We start from the raw sequence: 23440 nt of genomic DNA, 5'->3' as shown, positions 1-23440 counted from the left end.
TCAGGATATAACAATCCCTCTTGCTCCCCCTCCCTCTGTCAGAGGACAGCGTGAGACTCAGTGGCAGTGGCTCCCAGACACAGTGAGGTGGATCTCAGTCAAGGTCAGATCAGCAGGGAGCGTCCCCACGTTATTTAACCTTCCTGTCTCTCCACACACACTGCTATCAACACTTAATACAGCAACTCGGGAAGAAAAAAACCCATATTGGAACTAGGGGAATTACTTACACCTGCCGTTTCCTATTAAATAGTATAGACAGCACCCGGGAAAGAATATGAAATTCAATATTGTTTACAACACAGATTTTTACTGTTCCATCAGCCTTATTTTGGCAAGTTTATAATGTGTTTATGTGCACAGATGGTGCTGTGTATGAAAGCGCACGCACAGTGTAGACCTAATTCACCCAGCTGAATGCCACTTCTCTCTACTGTGCTGTCCTGCGGTGCAACTGCAGCTGTCCTCTGGAGGTAATTACCACCAGCTCATGCTGATAGCCGTGAGATTCTCCCATCAGTGAGTGCTAATTTACATCTTTCTGCAAATCTACAGCCAAATAGCATTCTATTTTTGATGGAATTTAAATAGGTTGCTGCATGAAGTATTCTCAAATATTTGAAACCCCACTGACCACACTGTGGAAACCCATACGAGATGGGTTTGACATGAACCGAACGGGGGTGAGTTGAAGCAAATGCTTATTTGGAACCTCTCCTCCTCCTCCTCCTCCTCCTCAGGACTATATCAGTAGACAGTCAATTGTTATATACAATCAAATTCTTTATGAAATTATGCAGTATCTATATGTATCAATACATACATATACGTATACATTCCACAGTACACACATACATATATGCACACATATACTGTGCATATTGTCTTCTAACCTTCCAAAGAATACTGACCAATCACAATTTCTTTTGTACATTTTTTGCAAAACATTCACAGAAATACTTGTTTTTAATGTATACAAACAACAATGTTGTTATGTTGTGATCTGTCCATAGACTTGAGAATGAATGAAGAGGATAGATAGATAGATAAATAGATAGATGATAGATAGATAGATAGATAGATAGATAGATAGATAGATAGATAGATAGATAGATAAATAGATAGATGATGGATAGATAGGGATGGATGGATGATGAATAGTATATGTTGCAGGTTACTGAATGGCTTCAGTGTTTCTACGTTGGGATTGTGATGCATTCAGGGATCATTAAGTTCTTTTAAGTGTTGCATCCTCCTGGACTCCAACAACCATCACAGAAGCAACCCTGCATGAAAATGAAATCTATGTCGATGACAAATCCCACGTGGCTCTGCAGAGATAAATAAAGCCCGACTAGATTCCTCTCCTCCTCTGTTGCCTGGTGAGCGTGAACGCGCACGGCTCCATGGGGATGCTGATGAGAGAGAGAGAGCCGTCGCGGACGCGCCGGCCTGCGTGGTGGTGGATGTAGGCTTGAATCTCGGTGTATGTGGGAGAACTCTGCGGCGTCTCCGCAGCTGCACCAGCGCCTCTTTCTTCCGCCGTCCGTGATGACTCCGCGGCCAACCGACCGCCTCCTCCGTGACCACATGACAGCACAGACCGATAAAAACTAGTCGGGGGGGGGTAAACCGAGCCGTGCTGTTCTCTTGAAGCTGCAGAGATTCAGACACGCAACGAAGCCCCCAGTGACGAGAATTGTTCATGGAAAAATGGCGATAGGCAAAAGGTCTTGCAGCATCGTCTGCTTGGTGTCCATCCAGAGCGTCTTGATTTTCAACGCGTCGTGGCCCGGAACGTCGGCTCTCACGTTCCCGCAGCAGTACACGTAAGTACCCTGCGTGGGAAAACCAGTGGGGCTCACACGGGAGACAACTTCGGGCTTGTCCACTCAGCTCTGGTGTTGAGAGACACTCCAGTCATGCCTTCCTGCTGTTACAGTATAATCTCAGCGGTCTCAGGGTGTAGTCCACGGCGTGATGGGCAGGCAGGTGTCGCTATGAATATTTCATGAGACCCTAGTGTTGTTTTTTTGTTAGATAAAATGTGAAGTACTTTGTATGTCTTTAATAGGTCTGTTTGTGTTACCTGAACTCTGGCAGCCTCCATGCAGTCAAATGAAATGTGGAATCAATCACCTTACTTCAATCTTTATTCGGGCTAATAATAATGGAAAGGGTGGAGAGACTGTTGCTTCCAATCCAGTGAAATTGAAGGTGAGGATGTGATTGATTGATTGATGGACAGGCAACATTAGGTCAGCGGGTGTAAAACTAAAACTGGCCTGTTCCCCTGCACCCCCCCATGTTTTGTGCACCAGTACTGGATTCTTTTTAATTTCCCATGCAGATCTGTCAGGTCACAGACAAGGGAGAACCCGAAAGCACGACAGGAGAAAGGGAATCCAGAAACGTAACCTTAATGATTCCATCAGACAAATCAGAAGTGGGCAGGCAGTCCATGAGTTCCAGGAGACAGGCAGAGTTCACAGACCAGGTAATCAGATCAATCAGGCAGACAGATCCAGAGGAGCAGGTAAAAAGACCACGCAGGGCAGGTACATGTGAATCAGAATCAGAATCAGGGTTAGAGTGGTGGAGAGGACTGAGCGGAATCTCAATGCAGTGGGGCTGATGAGGAGACGAGCAGCAGGTGTCCAGAGCAGCACAGGTGATGTGGATGGGCAGGAGGGTGGAGCTACGTGGAGCAGGAGGGTGGAGCTACGTGGACCAGGAGGGTGGAGCTACGTGGAGCAGGAGGCTCTGGCCGGGGTTCCTGGCACAGATCGATGTTCAAGTCAGAGCAGCCAATCTTTTTAGTTGGTAAAATACCTGCCTCTAAGACAAGCTTTGGAGACAATTAGCAATAGCCACTTTATATTCTGTACTATGCGAAGTACCACTGGCTCTCAATTTGAGACTACCGTAATCCGGGCCCATCTCGAGGCTCTCTGCCTTCAGGTTGAGCTGGAGGGAGTAACAGACCAGATGGTCCAATCATCTTCAGTGCACACGCTGGGGGCTCGCCGACCAATCACAACTGGAGATCCAATGTGTATTTACCAGTTCGGAAATGGTTCTGTAAATCAGGAAGGTCTATGTGTATGGATGTGTTTTATAATCTACGGATTTATGTTCAGTATGGTGTAGCTGCTGCTCCTCCTCCTCCTCCTCCTGCTTTCCACTTATTTTTCTGCTGAGTGCTGTGAAACAGCTACAGACCCTTCTGCCCTGGGTCTCCTCATGTAAACTAATGAAGCAGAATCATTATGCTGAATAAAAGCATCTCATTTCAGTTGTAAATTAATAAGGCAGTAGGAAACTAATTCCCCTTCACCCTTTATGTTCCTTTTTTTCTTACTAACGCTTTCTAATAATAGACAGACAGACAGACGGATAGATAGAACATATGCTGTATAGATATATAGGCTTTGACACATTTAGAATTTAAAGTTATTATTTAGCATTTATATTATAAAGCTAGAATAAAGTATATGGTGTAGATAGACAGATTCACAACTGACAAATTAGTAATTTTACCATCAAATGTTGATCAACTAATCATATACGTACTTTGTATGTACGCATTCTTTCAGCACTAATTATGCCTTGCTTTTTGTTATTGACGTTGTTGCTGTTGTTCTTTGTGTCTGCGACACGACTGAGATGTTTACGGTGCGTAAACATCTCAGTCGTAAGATAAATTAAGCAATCTAATATAATATCCACTCTAATCTTAATTGTTCGATCTTATTTTTTATATGTTATTACTTTTTAATGCCAGTATTTATCCCAAATTTTGCACCTGATGGTACTTTAGCTGTTTCTGTTGTTGTTGCACAAAATGTTTGTGTTGCCAATAATCTGGTCCTGAAACGCCTTCAGCCATTCTTTCTGCCTCCAGCTGTGTTAACCGCTGCACAGTGTCGATGCCAACACGCTGACATTTAATGTTGCTATTTATGCCAGCTTGGTGTGTTAGCATACAGATGTTTGGTAATTAGCAGCAAAAACAATGCACCAAGCTGATGGGCGTACTCTTTCAGGCATTTAGACGTAAAACATTGTGAATCAGATGATCAAAATTCAAGGTCTGAACTAAATTCATGACAACATATCATGAATTTTAGGACAGAAACTACACTTCTGTCTGCTCTGCGTGAATATGGGTCACATCACTTCCTCCCCTCCTCTCGTCCCAGGGGTGTGTGTGTGTGTGTGCGTGTGTGCGTGTGTGCGTGTGTGCCGTGACGTTCAGCAGCTTTTCACCTCTTGATGTCTCACATGCATCGCTCGAGAGGAGACGAAATGGAGCACGCAGTAGTAGCTCCAGATTGTGCATCCTCTGCACTGACTCAGAACGTTCAAGCTGGCCTGCAGGTCTGTGGGCTACAGCGGGGAGGAAGCATCCTTTATTCACACGAGAAGGTTCCGACAATGCTTCACATGATCGTGCGTATTCACTTGGTTTGTGTCCCAATCGACTTGCCGACTCCCGTCTTGTAAATGGCAGTTTAATGATTTTAGAACAAAAATGGTTTGCAAATTGAATTATTCAGTTTAATTGTCTGTTATTGGAATCTTGTTCATATCTAATAAAATAATAATCCAAAGGTATCAAAACACATTACATTCAGATGGTCGTTCGCTGTCCTTTGTTACCTGCTGATCAGACGTTGCATCACAAACAACAAAGCCATCTCTGATGAGGTTTGCAGCAATATGGTCTTTCATTTTTTTCTCTGAGGGCTTTGATTGCAATTACAATTTGATCTGTAGCAGTAAGACCATTAATAATGTCAATGTTGGAATCTCATGGCCTTCCGGAGATGTGGATTGAGCTGTATGTTAACTTTGTGGGAGAATTGCCACAATGCCGTTTTCCTGTGAAAGTTCCAGGAATCTTTTGGCGGAGGCATTTTTTGCCTTTATTTGGAGAGTGACAGGAAATAGAGAGAGAGCGTGGGGGTGCCATGTCGAAGGGTCATGGGACCTGAAATCGGGCTCCATACATGGAGTGCACAATTACACCGCTGCGCTGCCTGCAAGCCAACAAGAGAGAACTCTAGTAGAATCTTTGATGATAAATCCCAAACAGTAACCAAAGATCATGTCATTAAACTTGTGACTACTGCTACAAACAGAATTTACATTCCAGAAACTATGAAATGATGAAAATACTTGTGTTTTTTTAGGCTTAAATATCTATATTTTGTACATAGGCACCAGTTTCTGACATGAAAATTCTGCACAATTCCGGAATTCTGAAAAAAAAGAAAAGAATTTATATCACAGATTTCTCGGTTAATTTTTTTCCCAAAATTAAAATGTCAAATGACCTTTGTCTTTCTTTCTCTCTCTCTCACTCACTTGCCTTTGCTGTCTCATTTGAAAAGCCAGGCCTTCCTACCACACTGGATGAAGACTGTGAAGCCACGTTGTCACAGCTTGAGTCAGAAAGCAACTTAAACTCTACATTTGTGGGCATTTGGATTCTCAGCAGCTCATGAAATGAAATGCTGAAGAATATCCGTCGATTAGAAATAAGACTGGGTGTACGTGTGAACTGAGATCGCAATTTTATAACAAATTGAGCCTTCTTGGGGGGACAAGGACTAAGTTTTAACACCTTGCTCCATCCTTCGTCCAGAATGCTAAATTCTTCCGGGAGCTTTGACCAGCAAATAATACTCTGTTCTGGCGTAATGTAATTCTGCTGACAGTAGCAAAATATCCACACACAGACAGCTGGGTGAGGGAGGGGCCCGAAATGGGGATTGTCTCTGTAGTTGTTTGCATGATGAAGATGATTAATTAGTATTGTGAGAAGACATCATGCTTACTTGTGCATATTACTACATTAAAAAAAATATCGTCAGGTATTGATATTAATTTGACACACCTTGAAATTAGTCGGGCACAGTCGGACGCCAATTATGACAACTATCAGACCCACCTCCTGTAATTAGCCTCGCAGTGGGCACACAGCATAGAGGTGGTTTGAAGAAGTAAGAGCTGCATGCACCCGTTAAGAATCATACGTTTTTCATTTGTGCTATAATTGTACAACCTGCCATATTGGCCTGCAGGAACCAGCTAGTGACCGCAGCTGAACGAAGCTGTTGAGACAACTTTCCAAAGTCTGAGAAAGTACCCCACATCATGCCATACTGATGTCTTCGGGGGGTGATCGTGGACCCGGGACAAGTCTTTTAACATTGAAACAGAAAGCCCGTGCTACAAAGAGCGCTGCCAGATCTGAAAGATGTGTTGCTGAGTTACATTACTACAGGAAATGAATAATTTAGTGTTTGTTTTCAGATAGCCACGGCTTCTGCTGATTCAGTGAAATCCTGTTAAAATACCATCAATCAACTGACATTTGATGCATTGGATCCCTGAAAATGTCAACAGAAAACACAAAACGGCAAAAGTTTGCATTACGATTTAATATTTTTAAATCTCCAAACATTTCTCTGCAGAGGAACAAAAGAATCGAACACAAGATTATTGCTTGCTGCAATGCCAGCCTCTGGTCTGTCTCATTGCCATCTGTGGCATCAGTCTGCGTTTGACTGGTGATCATTTAGAGACAGAGCCATCTGTCTGAGGAGTCGGTCACCGACAGTGTGTAGACCCCGAACGCTTGGGAATCAGTAGCAGCACGGTTCTCAGCATTTTCATTTGCCCTATTATTATTGAGCACCTCCTCCTCTTCTCAGAACAGTCTAGGTCTGACAGAGACATCCCTGAAATAACATTCCTAAATTACCCCCTCCCCCAGTCTATGATCTTCTATTTTTTTCTAATTAAACTGGGAAAGCTTGGAGGGGGTGTCTTCTAGGGAGACGCACCCCGTATTCCTGGACCCAGAGATAGATTTGCTTCTTTTCCTTCTTCTTCATTTGTGCAAGACAAGCCATTTCCTGGTTTGTGCACTCGGCCACTCCTTATTAAAGCTGCTTCAACATCCTGGGTGGTGTCTTTGTGCTGCTGTGCGAGTTGTGTGCCGCTACTGGAGGTTTCTGTGTTGAACTGTGAATATTTAACAGACATTGGTAGGACTTCTGATGCTGAAAGTCATTAACTTGCCAGCTGCCTGTAAGAATTCTCTGTTTCTAACAATGTTGTACTAAAATAAACATCTGGTTGATGTTTTTTCCCTCCATTGATATGCAGTGGTTGTGGATGTCACAGTTTCTTCTGTTGGCCTGATGTCTTTGCACTTGTCTTTTGTTTATTGGAGATTACATTGATTCGTGAGTGTAATTGTGTGCTGTACATTAGAAAGGAATTTATGCACACAACCAGAATCAATAAAGCGGAATGGAGAAGAGTGGACAAAACTGCTGACCTCTGCTGTTTTAGCTTCAATGTGCAGGTATAGCCGTGCGACTACTTCACTGCCTATTTTTTTTGTTAAAATGAAAACTACTGACTTTATATATCACAATACAATCTATGTGGCAACAAGAAAAATAAAAGATTTTGAATTGACAACTTAATTAGAGCCCTGCGATGGACTGGCGGCTTGTCCAGGGTGTACCCCGCCTCTCGCCCATTGACTGCTGGGATTGGCTCCAGCTTGGCCCGCGACCCGATGACGGAATAAGCAGTTGGAAAATGAATGAATGAATGAATGAACTTATTTAGAACTAGAAAAGCACTCAGAGAGCTCAGACCTCCGCCAAGCAGCTCATTCCCCTCCTAATTGGATTTACACCGTCCACATGGTGATCTGGATTATCATCAAAAGGTTCTAAATTGTTCTTGGTATCTTTATACACCAATCATGAAAAGTGAAAATAAATCAGAGTTTGAATCCGTAAATTGAGTTTTCAATGTTAAAATTAAATATTTTTAGTGACTCCATTCCGGCTCCGATCCAGGTGAAATTCGGTGGTGAGGTAGAAGTCCCCACCCTACATGACTGTGTCTAATTCCATAAACCTTGGTAAATAATCATAATAAATAATCATTGAGGAACAAATTCTGAACCTCCATTGACTGCAATGTTACAGAAAATTGACCCAGAATCAGTTATCTTGATGATGTGTTTTTTGGATGGAATAAATGTACAGTACAGGTAACAGCTGCTGCTTCTGTTACATCATTACTGCTTACATCTTTGAACCTCTCTCTCTCTCTCTCTCTCTCTCTCTCTCTATCTCTCTCTCTATCTCTCTCACACACACACACACACACGCTTTTTCATTTACTTCTGTGTGTGACAGTCGGCCTGTGATGTCTATCCACAGGATAATGCACTGGGCCAGGCGCATCGAGCAGGAGATTGACAGAGTCTTTCAACACATCACTGGAGCCCAGCAGTTGAAAGGGGTGAGTGTGTAGCTACACTGGCCTTACTCTTACTGCAGCATCAACTCAATAAGAACAGAGTACAGTGTGCAAAAAAGCTGTAAATAAACCTCCCTGCTCTCTTTCTCTCTGTACAGAACATTGAACAGCCATTAATCCATTGCTTTTGGTTTTCCTTGGCGAGAATATCTGAAGTTTACCTTCAGTGGTCATGCTCTGTGTTTTTAAATGTTGCAGCCAAAGTCTGCTGCCACCTTGGGTATTGTTTGCAATAAATATTGATGTTGCTCACATTGTATGGTTCTTAAAAAAATGAATGAAATGCCTGAACATTAACATTAACATCTACATGAACTTTAGAGCAATAATAGTCACATTTGATTGCATCTACATTCATGAGTATTGATTTAAGTATTAAATAATTTCTAATAGTTGTTTCTTACAAGTGGAACAATTCATTTTGCTGAATGTTGCATTACTTTCTGTTCTTGCTCATGACAATTCTAATGTATTTTATCAAGATCTCAGGTATATTTTTACATTTCATGCTTTGAAGTAATCTGATTCATGGATGTCTCCTCTGCCATGACTTCTAAGCTGTCATAACCTCAAAATGAGACAACTATAGCTTCCTTATGAAAGATAAATATAATAGTCATAGTCTGCATTCTAGCTTTTTTCAAAGGGACTATTCTGTTAAGTGTAGCTCCAGTGAAAACAGTCTGTGAATTTTTAGTTTTCTGATATAATTATTTCACACATTATTCAAGGGGGTGATTAGCATATTAATTAGTTGAACTTTTAAGATAATTTCACATATAATACATTTCATGGGGTGAATGTTCCCTAAACTAGGGCTTAAAAAAATGGTACACTTCTAGGTTAATGTCTGATATTCACCTGATTTCACATTGAAAAAAGGGTAAAAGTTGATCTCTGCAAAGGCAAACGTGAAAAACAGGACCAAAGCTCATCAGTGAGGGGGGGGCAAAAGAGTCCGACTCTGTGAACGTTGTGGGGGCGTTCCCTCAGCAGAGAGAAGCAGCACATGTTCTTTCTGTGTGTGTCACAGAGCAGATGGTCAGCCTGCAGCAATTCCTCGATGTGAGACTCACTCGTTCACTTAAGCCTCATTAATCCGTCACTGCTCCTGAAATGCTCTGGAGTTGTTGACGAAATGGTTTTAGTCTGCACGGAAAGCAAAGATATGCTCAAGTCAAGACAGCCATGCCATTTAAAGCAATTTTTCACGCCTCAATGATTCAATTACCGGTAATCAATATAGTTGATATTACATTTCTGTAAAAAGCCTGCTGTTCAGGCCAATTCCCCCCACACATACATTTAAAAAAAAATATTTTTCACATTTATATACTCTCACACACACACACACACACAAGAAATATGTAAAAATCAAAGCCCCAAACATTCTGCTCTCAGGGTTGAAGGTTATGTTTGAATTCAAATTATTTGCAGCCATGTCATTTCAGTGTTTGAAAAGTGTACGGTAAATATTTTACAGAAGAAAAAGAAGAACACATTTACTGCTCAACAATTCAACTGCATTAATGGCATTATAGATTTATGGCCAGTCGGCACAGACAACATGTCAAAAGGTTACAACTGATTGAGAGCAAAATATTCAGATGGCAGAAACATCCTTAACGCAATGGCTGCTGATCTCAACTTTTATACTTTGTTCATTAAAATTTGACAGATATACAACGAAGAAAGACGCCGCTTTAGTCTGGTGAGGAATCAGCCTCGGAAAATTGTGGAGAAGGTTGCTTCAGATATAGAGAAACTCCTGGCTAAGAAGCGCAAAGCACTCGAAGTGAGTATGAATGAATGAATGAATGAATGAATGAAAACTGCCAGCTGTGCTATGTTGTCATTATTGTGTTCTGAAAACCAAAGAAAATCACTGTGTGGTGCAACTTAGAAAGTAAAGAGACTTTATGACACTTCAATCCTATGACTAGGACTCCTCTGGGGTCCATCGCCTCAGACCCATGTGATGTAGTTCAGCAAAAACAAACTCGCTCCTTTAATGCAAGTGCTTGTCTGTTTTCAACATTAGAGGTTGGCCAATGAAGCAGAGAGGCTTCAGCGGGAACATCTCTGGCAGGATGGAATCAAGGTAAAATCTCACACAGTACGTTGGTACATTCTGATCTGAGTGATTCTCATTAGTCAGCATTAATATGTGGAGCATCAGCACAGACTTGTCATCATGTGTGAAGTGTCACGCACACACTAAGTCTCCTCTGTGGAGATAAAAGACTTTACGATCAGAACACATCAGCCGCCGGGTAAATGTTAAGCTTCCTCTGAAGTACGTTAGGTCTTCCCAAAAACTAATACTACCAGATGGCCTCGCTCAGCCCGAGCCCGACAGCCTGTCTGCTGATTCACAAAGTGACAGCCGGAAAACAATGGCAAACATTTGGTGCTTACAGCCCTGCACGTGCAAGGTTTTGCTGCTTCTCGCTGCCGATGGGCCTTTGTCGTCGTCGTTGTTGTGTTGAAATGCTCATGTGCATAAACTTAAAGGATTATCCAGGTCAGTCTCATCACGAATGGCATTTATGCCTGAACTCGCTGGCCTCTTTGAACTGTGGCAGAACACACTGATAAACCTGCGGTACACACGCTTCTCACTCTTTTAGTGCAGCGGTGATCCAGGGGATGTGTTGCACTTTGCTGGAATAGGGGTACTGCCTGCAAAGAGATTATTGATAGCATTTTATTGATAGTAGCCTTGTGTTGCTGATTTAAGACCATGCAATTTGACAGACCTCCCAGGTTTCTGGTTATCCTGAGAGACCATCTGACCTTAATTAGATACTTAGAGACCTCTTGGGCATATAAATATAAGATGTATTTTGACTGACTTGCATTATCTGCGTCTGCTTTCTTCTAGGAGCTTGACATGGCTTATTATGACTCGAAGGCTGAGCTGGATTATGTGAGTCAGTGAGAAATAAATCGATTTGTCTGCATTGTTTATATTTTATGTGCTTATTCAAGTAAAGTAAGATTGACTGATGTGTTATAAATCAAATTGACTGATTGAAATAAATGCAGTTTAAACAGTGAGAGAAAATGCTAGTTAGAAGAAATAGTAGATTCTAGTCTTATTCCTATCCTCCTAGTATTCAATGGATGGAGAAGGAGAGGTGGAAAATCCATCTCACATCAAGCTGGAGTTTGTGTATGATCCAAACTTCAAAAACAGCGTGAACTACTCGTACACTGCTGTTCAGATTCCCACAGATATTTATAAAGGAGGTAAGTGAAGTAGAATAAAAAAAAAAAAAACTTGCTTCTTGTAAAGTATCACGGAAAGATGACAAATACTTCAAAGGACGCATGTGCAATAACGTTTGCCCCCTGTGTGCCACCAGCTCCAGTCATCCTGAATGAGTTGAACTGGACACAGGCCCTGGAGAGGGTCTTCATGGAGAACAGCCAGGAGGACCCGTCACTGCTGTGGCAAGCCTTCGGGAGTGCGACAGGTGTTACCCGCTACTACCCAGGTTGGTTTGTCCTGACGCTCCATAGGCTTTGTAAGCTGGTGTTGAATATGAAGACTGAACACAAACGCACCCTCACAGCATAACGGAGGCCTCTCTTCATCCTTCCAGCTTCACCGTGGAAAGCCCCGGATAAAATTGACTTGTATGACGTCAGGAGGAGGCCCTGGTACAGTATGAACCCTAAAGCATGCGCCGTGTTGTTCTTGTCACACATGCAGTAGGTTTAGATTAGATCATTACATCCTTTCTTACAGGTACATCCAGGGAGCCTCGTCCCCCAAAGATATGGTCATTCTTGTTGATGTGTAAGTGCTCATGTTTCAGAAAGCATGGTACAGAATTTCCTACTGGTCTTATGTGTGAATGCAATGATTGTATACCCTCTAAAGAATGGTTCGAATTACAATGTATTGAGTTGACAGTACTAGGTGTGACCTAGCCACTAACCCTAACGTCACAAAACAACTACCAAAAATACAGAGCCGCAGAAAAACCAAAAGATATAAAAAACAGCAGAGGACGGGTTGACGTCACTAAGAAAGAATACAACCAAAAATACACAGCCTAAAAAAAAACATGCACGCGGCAGAGGACGGGCGTCAGGTCTGACAGGAACCAGAGGACGACACAGAGACACAGAGACACAAAGACGCAGAGACGCAGAGACACAGAGACACAGAGACACAGAGACAGAGAAACAGACACAGACGTATGTTCTTGAAGGATTGAGAACGTGGCATTTCTTTTGTATTCTGATTATGTAACACCTTTACCTCCTTTTGCTGCTTGGCCTGCCTGCATCTCTGTTTCTCAGCGCGTGATTGTAAATGCTACTCGTGTGCTTCTTCAGGAGCGGCAGTGTCAGCGGACTCACGCTGAAACTGATCAAAGCATCGGTGATGGAAATGTTGGACACTTTGTCTGATGACGACTACGTCAATGTGGCCAGGGTTAGTACCCGCCGCACATCATGACGTACGCATATCTGCCATTGTTATCATTGTTTTATGGGCGTCTCTTTAATTTTCCCCTTGCTGTGGTAAAGTTTAACGAAAAGGCCGAGGCTGTGATTCCCTGCTTCAAACACCTCGTCCAGGCTAATGTCCGAAATAAAAAGATCTTCAAGGATGCCGTGCAGCAGATGCAGGCCAAAGGCACCACCGACTACAAGTCTGGATTTCATTTTGCTTTCAACCAGCTGCTGAATGTGGGTCACGTATTGATCTACACACCAGAGTAGATTATTGTATGCCCACTGGCTGTTCATTCTTCCTTGTCAATGTGTTTTTCAGAAGACAAATGTCCCACGGGCCAACTGCAATAAAATAATAATGCTGTTTACGGACGGGGGAGAGGACAGAGCTCAGGATGTCTTCATGCAGTACAACTGGCCAAACAAAACGGTTGGTTTATCGGATTATCTGACAAGCTAAGAAGGATGCACCGTGGAGTCATCATCGTTATGCTATGTCGGATAACTTGGGTTTGATCTGTTCCTCCTAAGGTGCGAGTTTTCACCTTTTCTGTGGGTCAGCACAATTATGATGTCACACCTTTACAATGGATTGCATGCACCAATAAAGGTGAGCAGATGTTTTTTTTTATATGATTCATTCATTCAGTTGGATTGTTCATGGTTCATTGGTTCCCATTGTTTTTCCTCACATATGTCAGATGTCCCTTCATTTTATAAAAGCATTAATTAAGAAGAGATTAGGCGAGAGAATAGTGGCCTTGTGCTATCTATTGATTGCCGCGCTATTAAATGATGTCATTTTTTCATTAATCACACAAACAACAAAAATTTGGAATATGAATTCTCTCTCTCTCTCTCTCTCATGCCAGGTTACTATTTTGAGATCCGTTCCCTCTGCGCTATAAGGATTAACACCCAGGTGGGTTTGTGTAGCGCTTCTGATGCTGCTATGCTGTTTCTCACTCGCTCTGTAGAAGCATCTATTTCCTTTTGTTTCCAACTCTCTCCCGCCCTGATGTTGTCGTTTTCCAGTCAGAAATCTCTTTTGTATTGTCAGGAGTACCTCGATGTGCTGGGACGCCCCATGGTCCTGGCAGGCAGTGATGCCAAGCAGGTTCAGTGGACCAATGTGTATCAGGATGCTTTGGTGAGCCTGCATGATGAGGCTGGCTGTATGAGATTAAATATAAACGCATCAAGCATACATTACGTATGTATAAATAATGCCATTATATTATTCGGAACTCTGTCCTTGGGCTCTGCAGGGCCTTGGCATGGTTGTGACTGGGACTTTGCCAGTGTTCAATCTCACTATGAAAGGAAATTCACAGGTAAAAAAACAAATTCATAATAATTGTATGAAACTTTTTGCGTGTTGAAAGTTTTCTTTTTCAAATTTTGTGCTTTGAGTGCTTTTCTAGTTTAACATTTGTTATGTTTTTTTTAATGCCTCTGCCATAAAAATCGGGTTACACCAGAGATATTCTAATCATAAAGGACCATTTTTCAAACCATTTCTTTAACTAACTGCTTGCATTGTTGCTTTTTGTCTGATTAGAATCAGCTGATATTAGGAGTCATGGGCGTTGATGTGCATCTTGATGAGATAAAACGATTAACACCACAGTACAATGTATGTACATCACACTTTTCTCCATTCATTCTTGTGATGGACTGCACAAACTGGTTTGTCTTAGCTATTACCTCTATGCTTACGTCTACGCAGCTTGGAGCCAATGGATATATATTTGCCATTGATCCAAATGGATATCTTCTCCTTCACCCTAATCTTCAGCCAAAGGTAATGCACATCTATAATTTGTTTATCTATAGATGAGTTATGACATGCATGTTCAGTGCCTGCAGTAGATGTCAATGTGATTGTATTTTCCCACACTCCTCTCAGCTTGTGAACCTCCCTGAGCCTGTGACGCTGGACTTCCTGGATGCAGAGTTAGAGGACAGCAATAAAGAGGAGGTGAGCGCTTAGTGTGCAGCTGTTTTCAGACATTTTCTGCACCTTTTCAACATTAAGTGCATCCTTGAAGTTACTACCAGGCCAGTAAGCATCATTGCCCTAAGAGCAGCCTGTTAGTGACTTCAAATAATGTATTTTTGTTATCTAGATCCGGCGGCAAATGATTGATGGAAGACCAGGTGAAATGCAGATCAAAACTCTTGTCAAGTCCATTGATGAGGCAAGTTAACTTTTATTTATATAAGGCTATTAGACCTGTTAATTTCATTAACAGACAGTCATGGATTAGGTGTATCTGGGGTATGATGAATATTTCATGATGACCATTATGTAAATAGACATGGTGGCACAGTGGAATACGCTGTTTCCTCACAGCAAGGAAGTCCTTGATTTAAATCCACCTACAGACCCGGACATTTTTATGTGTGGCGTTTTCTGTATCATGTTGTCCCCGTGTCTGCGCGAGCTCTCCGGCGTCCATCCACACCCAGAAACATGTAGTAGATGTCATCTGGTGACTCTAACTGTAGGCGTAAATGTAAGTGTGAATGATTGCTCTTTCTACGTATGTGATGAGCTGATGACTTCAGTTCCCATCGCTCATCCAAAGTCAGCTGGGATAGGCTCCAGTCCCCCACGACCCTATATATGAGAAGTGATTACAGAAAATGAATTCTTTATGTAGTGTTAGATTTTTTTAATGCCTCGTTTAAAAAAAAAAGAAAAACAAATCTGTTATCACACAACACTGCTGCTTTTATCAGGCGGGGACAGCCTTGTACAGCAAACTGTATAAATATGATATCCATAATCAGTGTGAAGGATCATCCTGTAGGCTCAAACAATATGATACATAGCCATCATAAAATAAATAAAACCCTTCAACTGTGCATTTGCTTTCAAAAATGTGAGTTAGATAAATGTCCATGTTTTATTTTTTGCTCCTCTTCTCACCCATCAGGCCTTTACACTGAGCTCTGTGAATACTGTGTCCTGATGATTTCATTTAGCTGATATGAATGATGGGAAAAGCATGTAGAAACTTACAACATTCAGAACGCAGCTTTGAAAATCACCATCATACCACCATCAAACCATTTTACACGCGTCCAAAAGCATCTAAACTTTTGCCGCTTTATTGAAATGTCTTTATTCACTGTAGCAGTACATTGATGAGGTGTACAGGGGTTACACCTGGACCCCGATCAACGGTACAGATTACAGGTGAGACGTTCTAAGGTTGCAAATTGCAATCAATAATCTGCTATTGATGAGTCTGATGAAAGACCACACCCTCAGATCAAGCCATGCTTTGACCGTCCTCCTCTCTGTCTCTTCATTGATGTGTCTTCATGTCGGGGCGCTCTCACCTGCAGCCTCGGCCTGGTGTTGCCTCCCTACAACGAGTTCTACATTCAGGCAGACCTGAGCGATGTGATGCTGCAGCTCCAATGTGAGGACACGGAGGCAAAGCTTTCAGTATTCTCTTTCATGATGGCCTGAATAAAAGAGACGAGAATAAAACAGCCAATCACATTATTCATTGCAGACATGCAGTCATTGCTGCCCAGCTCCTTTGAGTCAGCAGGGCATGTTTTTCTGGCTCCAAGGTGAACACGCGTCTCATTGCCTTTTTTTTTCTCCACTCTTTCTTTCTGCTTGTTTTAATTCTCTCTGCTGTTTCTCCAGAGAATACTGCAAGCGTCTGCACCTTTCTGACAACAACACGCAGTTTTTGCAGAACTTCCTCTCACTCATGCTCGACATTTCCCCAGAATCTGATGAGTGTGAGTGTGTTCACAGCAGTTTGAACTGTCTGCCACTGCTGCTTACAGACGGGGGAGGTAATATACCTGGTTTGGCTTCTAGGTGACCAAGGCCTCATCCACAACCTGATTTTGGACTCCAGGATTATCGGGCAGCTGGCATCTCGGGTATGGAAGAACAAGGATCTGAATTCGTAAGTCAACTATGTTCTTGCTGTATCCACTATTTGACACACCCAGATGGTAAAGACACTAAATTCACAGCGCTGGCTATGAAAGATGAATTCTTTGTTACAGGTATGGCTTTCTGGCTGTATTTGCATCCACTGATGGAGGAATAACACGGGTATTTCCAAATATGTAAGTAAGATGAATTAAATTGCTAACAATTCAATAGCTAATTAACAAATTTAATGCTGTGTCATGTTTTATAGAGCTGCTGAGTTATGGGATGAAGATCCTGAGCCATTCAATTCGAATTACTACAGACGGAGCCTCGACAACAAAGGCTACATGTTCAGACCCCCACTGAGATCCTGTGAGCAGCGAACTAGAATTATGCATTGTTCTTGCGCCAGCAATAAATGGGAGAGTAATACATTTTGCAGAAATAAAGAAAACGAATAGATGGAATCTTAAATTTAACATACAAAAAGTTTAAATATAAATCCGAATATAAAGGACTTTCAGGGTGAGGGAGAGCTGGCAGGTGAAAGGCAGCCGCTCCACCCACATGCACGAGCTACACCGGGCCAGGATGAGTCCCATGCATCTGATCTGAAGCCCTGCAGAATGAATGCACAACAGCAGACTTGACCAGAGGGGCAGTCAAAGTCTGGATGTGGCAGCTAGCAGCTCCTGAAGTTCCCTGAAGCAGGATATATTCCAGCTCATTGGTTTATTTCACTCTACCTTCTCTTTTCGGTTGTAACAAGCAGTGGTTCTCAGCTCAGTGTAAACTACCTGCTGTGCACCACCTCACAGACAGAGCTAATGGCCAGGAGGATGTAGCAGAAAGCCAAACATCTCTCCTAGGAACTGGTGGAGAGCAAAACTGATATTAGGATTTATATTTGGATGTTTTAACTCGTATCAATTCATATCGTCTTTAAAGGCGTGATATTCACAGCTTAATCCTGCTGCCCCCCGAGTGGACAATAAAAAGGAAAGAAACCGTCACTGAGACTTTTGTCGAGACTTGAGTTCATTAAACTAAATGTAAATGTTGATGGAGATCATTTTATACAAGCCTGACTTTGGATCGGTCAAATGAAACTATCTCCGGTGTGATCACGTAATCTAAACTGGGAATATTTTTCTTCCATGCGCTCATCTGTTGTCGACAATAGACGCCGTCATCAAAGTGTTTATTACCCAACTTTACTGTCATGATTCATTTCAGTTAAGCGGAGTTGTAAACTCACAATTTAAGCTTTTGTTCAGTTGATCGTACATCAGCAGTTTCACTCCTATTTTGTCTCTTTCAGCTTTGGATGACCCAATAGTTACAGAAAATGGCACCATTGGAATTCTGGTTAGTTCTGCGGTGGAGGTTAATTTAGGAGGAAAACTACTGAAACCTTCTGGTGAGCACAAATCTTTATCTGGGCTCAGCAGCAATTTTCTCCATGTATTTTTGTAGATATTTCCTCTCCCTGTCTCTCCTTGTCAAATTGCTGCTTCTTGTCCCCGGCATTGTCTTCCTATCTTTTCTCTGATTGTGTTGTTATTGCCACCCAGTGGTCGGAGTGAAGCTGGACTTGGAGGCTTGGGTGGACAAATTCAAGATCTTGGCCAGCAACGTGTCAGACAGTCGACAGGGATCCCACAAGGTGCAACGCAACCACTAATTAATAATAATCACATCGTTTCTACATTCATTGTAAGATAATCATTCCATGTTCTGTCAAGCAGTGTGGACCATCCAGAAGCTGCGAGATGGATTGTGAAGTGAACACTGATGTGAGGGTGACTTCTATACATGCTTATGTACTTTTCTCTTTGCATGCATGTACTTTCGTTGTCCTGCTGCTCTTCTTTAGTGTAAGTGAAGAGTTGAGCGCTCGCTGTGCGTGCGCAGCTCATGTGATGTGAACTGTGTTGTCTGCAGGATCTCCTCTGTTATCTCATTGATGATGGTGGGTTCCTGGTCATGTCCAATCAGAGAGATCACTGGAAAAAGGTATGGCTTTTATCTCTTTTACACTCATGATATTGGCTAGCCCCGCCTCAACTCTACTTGCCTCGTCTTCACTTTATTCTTTGCGAGGTTTTGTTTACACTGCAGCTGCTGTACTCCCACTACAGTTAGCTGGTCGCCACGGTGGCAACTCACAAGCGTACTGTGACAATACTTTCGACAGAAGGTGATGCCACAAATAGCACCAGGTTTGCTCGCTTTTCCTGCATTGACATTGGCAGGCAAGAGGTGACGCGATCCGATGCTGTCGGTGTAGGAGGGCCATTTGTATGATGGTGTGTGGACAGTATTATGTAACAGCAATAATACTGTACACAGATTTTCTTTATTATTGATTTATTATTTTCTGTTCCTGAAGGGCTGTTTTCTCGTTGCATTTTCTTGTCCTCTTTTGTAATGCCCCCCCCCCCCCCCCCCCTTTATTTCAGATCGGTATTTTCTTTGGTGATGTGGACCCTTACTTGATGCATGCGCTCTACAACAATTCGATCTTCGCTCGCCGTCAGACGTTTCTCTACCAATCTGCATGTGAGCCGGTCAGCAGCAGACACACTGGTGCAGCGCCAAAGGGAATCTTTTTGGTAAGAGGGCACGAGCAGCTTTTATATCCAGCAAACACTTTCACAGTTCAGTGGCGGCTGTGGACCAAGACACCAAGTTGGTGCGGCGTAGCAACAGCGCGGAAGAAGTCACAAAACTGTTAAACTGCTTTCATTTTTACAACGACTCTGAAGAAACAACGCATTGTCTCAGGCAGGAGGCTGCACTCCTACGTCCGCCAGATACTTCACAGTTTGAATTGTTCATTTTGACAGCAGCAGAGCAGTTTGAGTTTGTCCATGCTGCGGCCTCTTCACTCCCTTGCAGACATGGTTATTAACTTTTTGGGAGATTTTGCCCGTTCATTGTTTGTTCTCCTCGGTATAATTCTCTTTTCTCTACAGCCATCCATCGCTGACGTGCTTAATTTGGCATGGTGGACATCCACAGTGGCCTGGTGAGATTTTGTTCGCTGTGAGTCAGATGACAGCCAGAGCATGTGAGGTGCCCTTAAAACAATCTGAACTGTGCGCAGGCTTCTGCCTGTAAAGCACGGATGGCGTTTCTTTGCCAGGGAGCAGCCTCTCAGTTATTTTCATCTCAGTGTTCTTGTGGTTGTGACATGTGTTTACTCCTACTTACTGACGGCTACAGCTTGTGTTTCTACTTAAATGTTATGTGGATGCTCTTTCAGGTCTGTGACTCAGCAGCTACTGCATGGACTGGCCTACAACGGCTGGTTCTATCAAGGTGGGTTATCAAAATGTGTTTGTGCACACATGAATCACTGGGAATGAATGAATGCACACTAATTATTCTGGCTTTCTGATTATTATTCAAGGTTTAGGCGCATTATTTTTGGTTTTTATGTAAGATATATGATTTGACCTGTATGAAAAAATTAACAAGCAACTCATTTGCTTTGTTTGCTTCCAAACATTTTGTCCGTTTTGAATGCATTTCTATATGTTTTTGTTCTAGCTGATATCCTCGTAGACAGTTTTGAGATAAAGGAAAGCAGCTGCGTGACCATCCAAAACCAGTTCTACTTCACAAACACCACCAACTCCTACAATGTGCTGCAGGACTGCGGGAACTGCTCACGGTGTGTTCTTTTGGAGCACCAGCAGAATGTGTTTGTGTTGCGTATACCGCATACATGCTGAACACACTGTATGAAGGCGACTGAATATTCATCACTGTCTCTTACAGGCTGTTCCATGCAAAACGGATAGAAAACACCAACTTGCTGTTTGTGGTGGCTGAGACGCTCCCTTGCAGCTCGTGTGAGATCGAGAGACTGACACAGGTCAGGATAGAGTGTATCCTTTACCTCTCACTCATTTATTTCTAATTTGTGATGAAATAAATTACATGTGGTGAGTAAATTCAATGTCACCTCCTTAACCAAAACTAAAACAGTTCAGGAGGAGAATCCATGTGAAGTATTGAGCAATGCACGCTATCGAAAAGGCCCGACTTCCTGCTTTGACTACAGTGCCTTAGTGAGTAGTTAAATTATGACATAATGTTTGTTTCAGTCCTCTGGAAATACATTTGAGATTTTGAATATAAAGATATAGGAGAGAAATTATTACCACACATTTAATTTGTACAAAACAAAAATGTCCCAAATGAAAGTCCATCTCTGTATTTGTTGGTTAGAAACTGATCTCTGCCAGATAAACATGGTTTATGATGCCAGTCATTTCAAAGCTGAGCTGCTGTGTGCTTCATCAGAATCACTTGTTGAATGGTAGACAGGCTTTAGAAACCCACTCCCCCTTCAGCCTTCTAATGCTGAGACGAGAGACTAAACGCTTTTGTCTGGATTTGTTTTATTATTTGTAAAACAATTTCTTATCTTTTCTTGAGAGCAAAGGAGCACAGCACATATTTAAAAAAATAAAAATAGCATACTCGATGAAAAGCAGTTCCAGCATGGCCTGTTGTTATACTTCTGACATTACTAACCAGCTGCACTTGAATCTTGACTGAGAGCCAAATCCTGCAGCCTTCAGTATGAAATCAGATAAACCTTGTAGTGCACAGAGCAGACACCCAGAGGGGACCAAAAAAAAAATCCACTGGTTATTAAGCATAGAAAGACTTCCCTCTGAGCTGTCTATTCTTTGTGTGAAATTAAAGTCTCCACACTTAAATACAGACCAGTCTTCATGTCATGAGCATGCGATGAATGATTTTCTCTGTGAAAAGAGGATTTATGTTAACTCTCATTGCAGGAGAACACATCAGAGTGTGGACGGGGACATGCTCTGCAGTCCTCCATCGGAGTCCTCTTATTTCTCCTTATTCTGCGTCTTTTTCCTCTCTGACAATGTAACTGATGTCTTTAATTTCTTTGGGTTAAGGCGCAGATCTACTGAATGTCGTATCGTACAACAACTGCAAAATTAGTCTTTTCTGATCCACAAACAGCCCATGGTGCATTTCACTGTGGGAAGAAAATGTGTGGACCAGCGCCAAGTGTTTTTGCCTTATTGCTTATGCTTCTTTTTTTGTTGCTGTTTCAGGGCTTTGTTGCAAAATATAGGAAGAGAATGTGTTGAGCATGCATGAGCTTAAAATAGGACAAGCATGTTTAAGGTGTGAAACCATGTAACCATGTAAGCACCCATGTGCTGCAGATTTTGCTAAAATATTCAGTTGGATTTTGTGATGGTAATTGTTTTATTTTGGTCTGTTTTTGAAGGAAGCATTTTACTTGATTAGACCTTTAATACCAAATGATATAAATACAAATAAAAACAGAAATTATTGTTAATGTAAAAATGCTTATTTGACAGAGAAACGAATCCTGTCAGTGTTACATTGTGACATGGATATTACTGATGCAACAGGTCAGCTGCATTTAAATACTGAAGCTAATCAGGAGCCAAGAGACAAATCTAATGCCCGGCTCTAATGAACATCTTTGTACATAGCAAAGCCATTTTTACATGACAGTAGATCTGGGCCTTAATATTACACACATATCAGTGTCTTTCAGTTCACCTCTTACCGTTGCCATGGCAATTTCAACACTATAAATTATATCATACACAACAATCCAAAAAGAACTTCCCTTGACCATCATTTATAACCTTACTTAAAGAAAAGGTCTGATGGAATTGACATTTAGATTAATTTTTCCATAATGGCATTTTCTTAGAGCACCTGTACTTAAAAGACAACAGAGAGAAGTCATTGTGATGGGAAATATTAATAACCATAATGGGTCAGTGACGCAGTGATGTATTTGACAAATTTAATCAGGTTAGAATCAGAGTCAGAATAACTTTATTGCCATTGTAAATGAGGGTTCACAGACTAGGACTTTGTTTTAAATTTGTAGTCAAGGTTTGTTTGCTGACATGCTTCCATGATCTTGAAGCACTTCCAGGTGATAGGAAATGTTAAACGTTGTAACTGAACAAAACCTTAAATGTAAACCGTGAGGCTTAGTGAGTCCTCGAAATCACTGAACTAGTGGCGTGAGAAACGTATCTTTATCATAGCACCAGTTATAATATTGTAATAAATGACTGATTCAGTGGCGTCTATGTAGTCGTATAGCTCAACACACAGCCGCAGTTTGTGTCTTCTAGACGTGCATCACGTTTGATTGTGGGGAAAGCTCACTCCCAATCTTTTCTTTTCCTTGTATCTTGACTCTTTGTCAAATCTGAATTAATGCACTTGGTGTAAGCTTCTTTATGGGGAATGTAGCTTCTTGAACAGCTTTAGGTGTTGTTAGTATCATGCAATGCTTTATGCCATCTGTTGAGATTCTCCTCGCTGACAGTTATTTACATTTTATCATGCATTACCTCATCATGACAGTGACGTGTGATCTTTACATGTTCACCAAGCTTTAAGATTAAAACTGTAGTGAAATGTCAGGTTGGTGCTTTATGTATGGGATCACACTCTGCTGTGCGATTTAACAGATACGTCTCTAAAATTAATTGTAGAACTCAAATAATAGACTACAAAGTGATCCACGTCATAGAAAATACATGCACACAGTAACACCAACAAAGGAACAATTAAATGATTGATTAAAAAAGATGTAAAATAAATTGGGTTTAATCTAAGGATATAATTATCTTGTAAAGGCTT

General features: G+C 41.8%; 1 protein-coding gene across 1 annotated transcript; it reads left to right on the top strand.

Annotated features, from left to right (window-relative positions):
* Nucleotides 1-1713: 1713 nt before the first annotated feature.
* On the top strand, nucleotides 1714-21668 carry cacna2d2b (calcium channel, voltage-dependent, alpha 2/delta subunit 2b). Its single transcript, XM_068742463.1, has 38 exons — nucleotides 1714-1829; nucleotides 8259-8340; nucleotides 10037-10153; nucleotides 10400-10459; nucleotides 11243-11287; nucleotides 11475-11610; nucleotides 11727-11858; nucleotides 11967-12024; nucleotides 12113-12163; nucleotides 12709-12808; nucleotides 12904-13065; nucleotides 13151-13261; nucleotides 13363-13441; nucleotides 13704-13753; nucleotides 13892-13981; nucleotides 14100-14165; nucleotides 14393-14467; nucleotides 14561-14635; nucleotides 14741-14812; nucleotides 14961-15032; nucleotides 15975-16036; nucleotides 16189-16265; nucleotides 16362-16422; nucleotides 16502-16599; nucleotides 16682-16772; nucleotides 16876-16938; nucleotides 17013-17116; nucleotides 18066-18164; nucleotides 18319-18410; nucleotides 18490-18540; nucleotides 18689-18760; nucleotides 19207-19359; nucleotides 19723-19775; nucleotides 20013-20068; nucleotides 20300-20423; nucleotides 20531-20640; nucleotides 20741-20823; nucleotides 21562-21668. The coding sequence occupies exons 1-38, from the start codon at nucleotides 1714-1716 to the stop codon at nucleotides 21652-21654; spliced, it is 3291 nt and encodes a 1096-aa protein (XP_068598564.1). The 3' UTR covers nucleotides 21655-21668.
* Nucleotides 21669-23440: the final 1772 nt, after the last annotated feature.

This window comes from Brachionichthys hirsutus, chromosome 8 (assembly GCF_040956055.1).
Source record: "Brachionichthys hirsutus isolate HB-005 chromosome 8, CSIRO-AGI_Bhir_v1, whole genome shotgun sequence".
In the NCBI taxonomy this organism is placed as follows: domain Eukaryota; kingdom Metazoa; phylum Chordata; class Actinopteri; order Lophiiformes; family Brachionichthyidae; genus Brachionichthys; species Brachionichthys hirsutus.
This window is presented reverse-complemented; position numbering and strand designations above follow the sequence as displayed.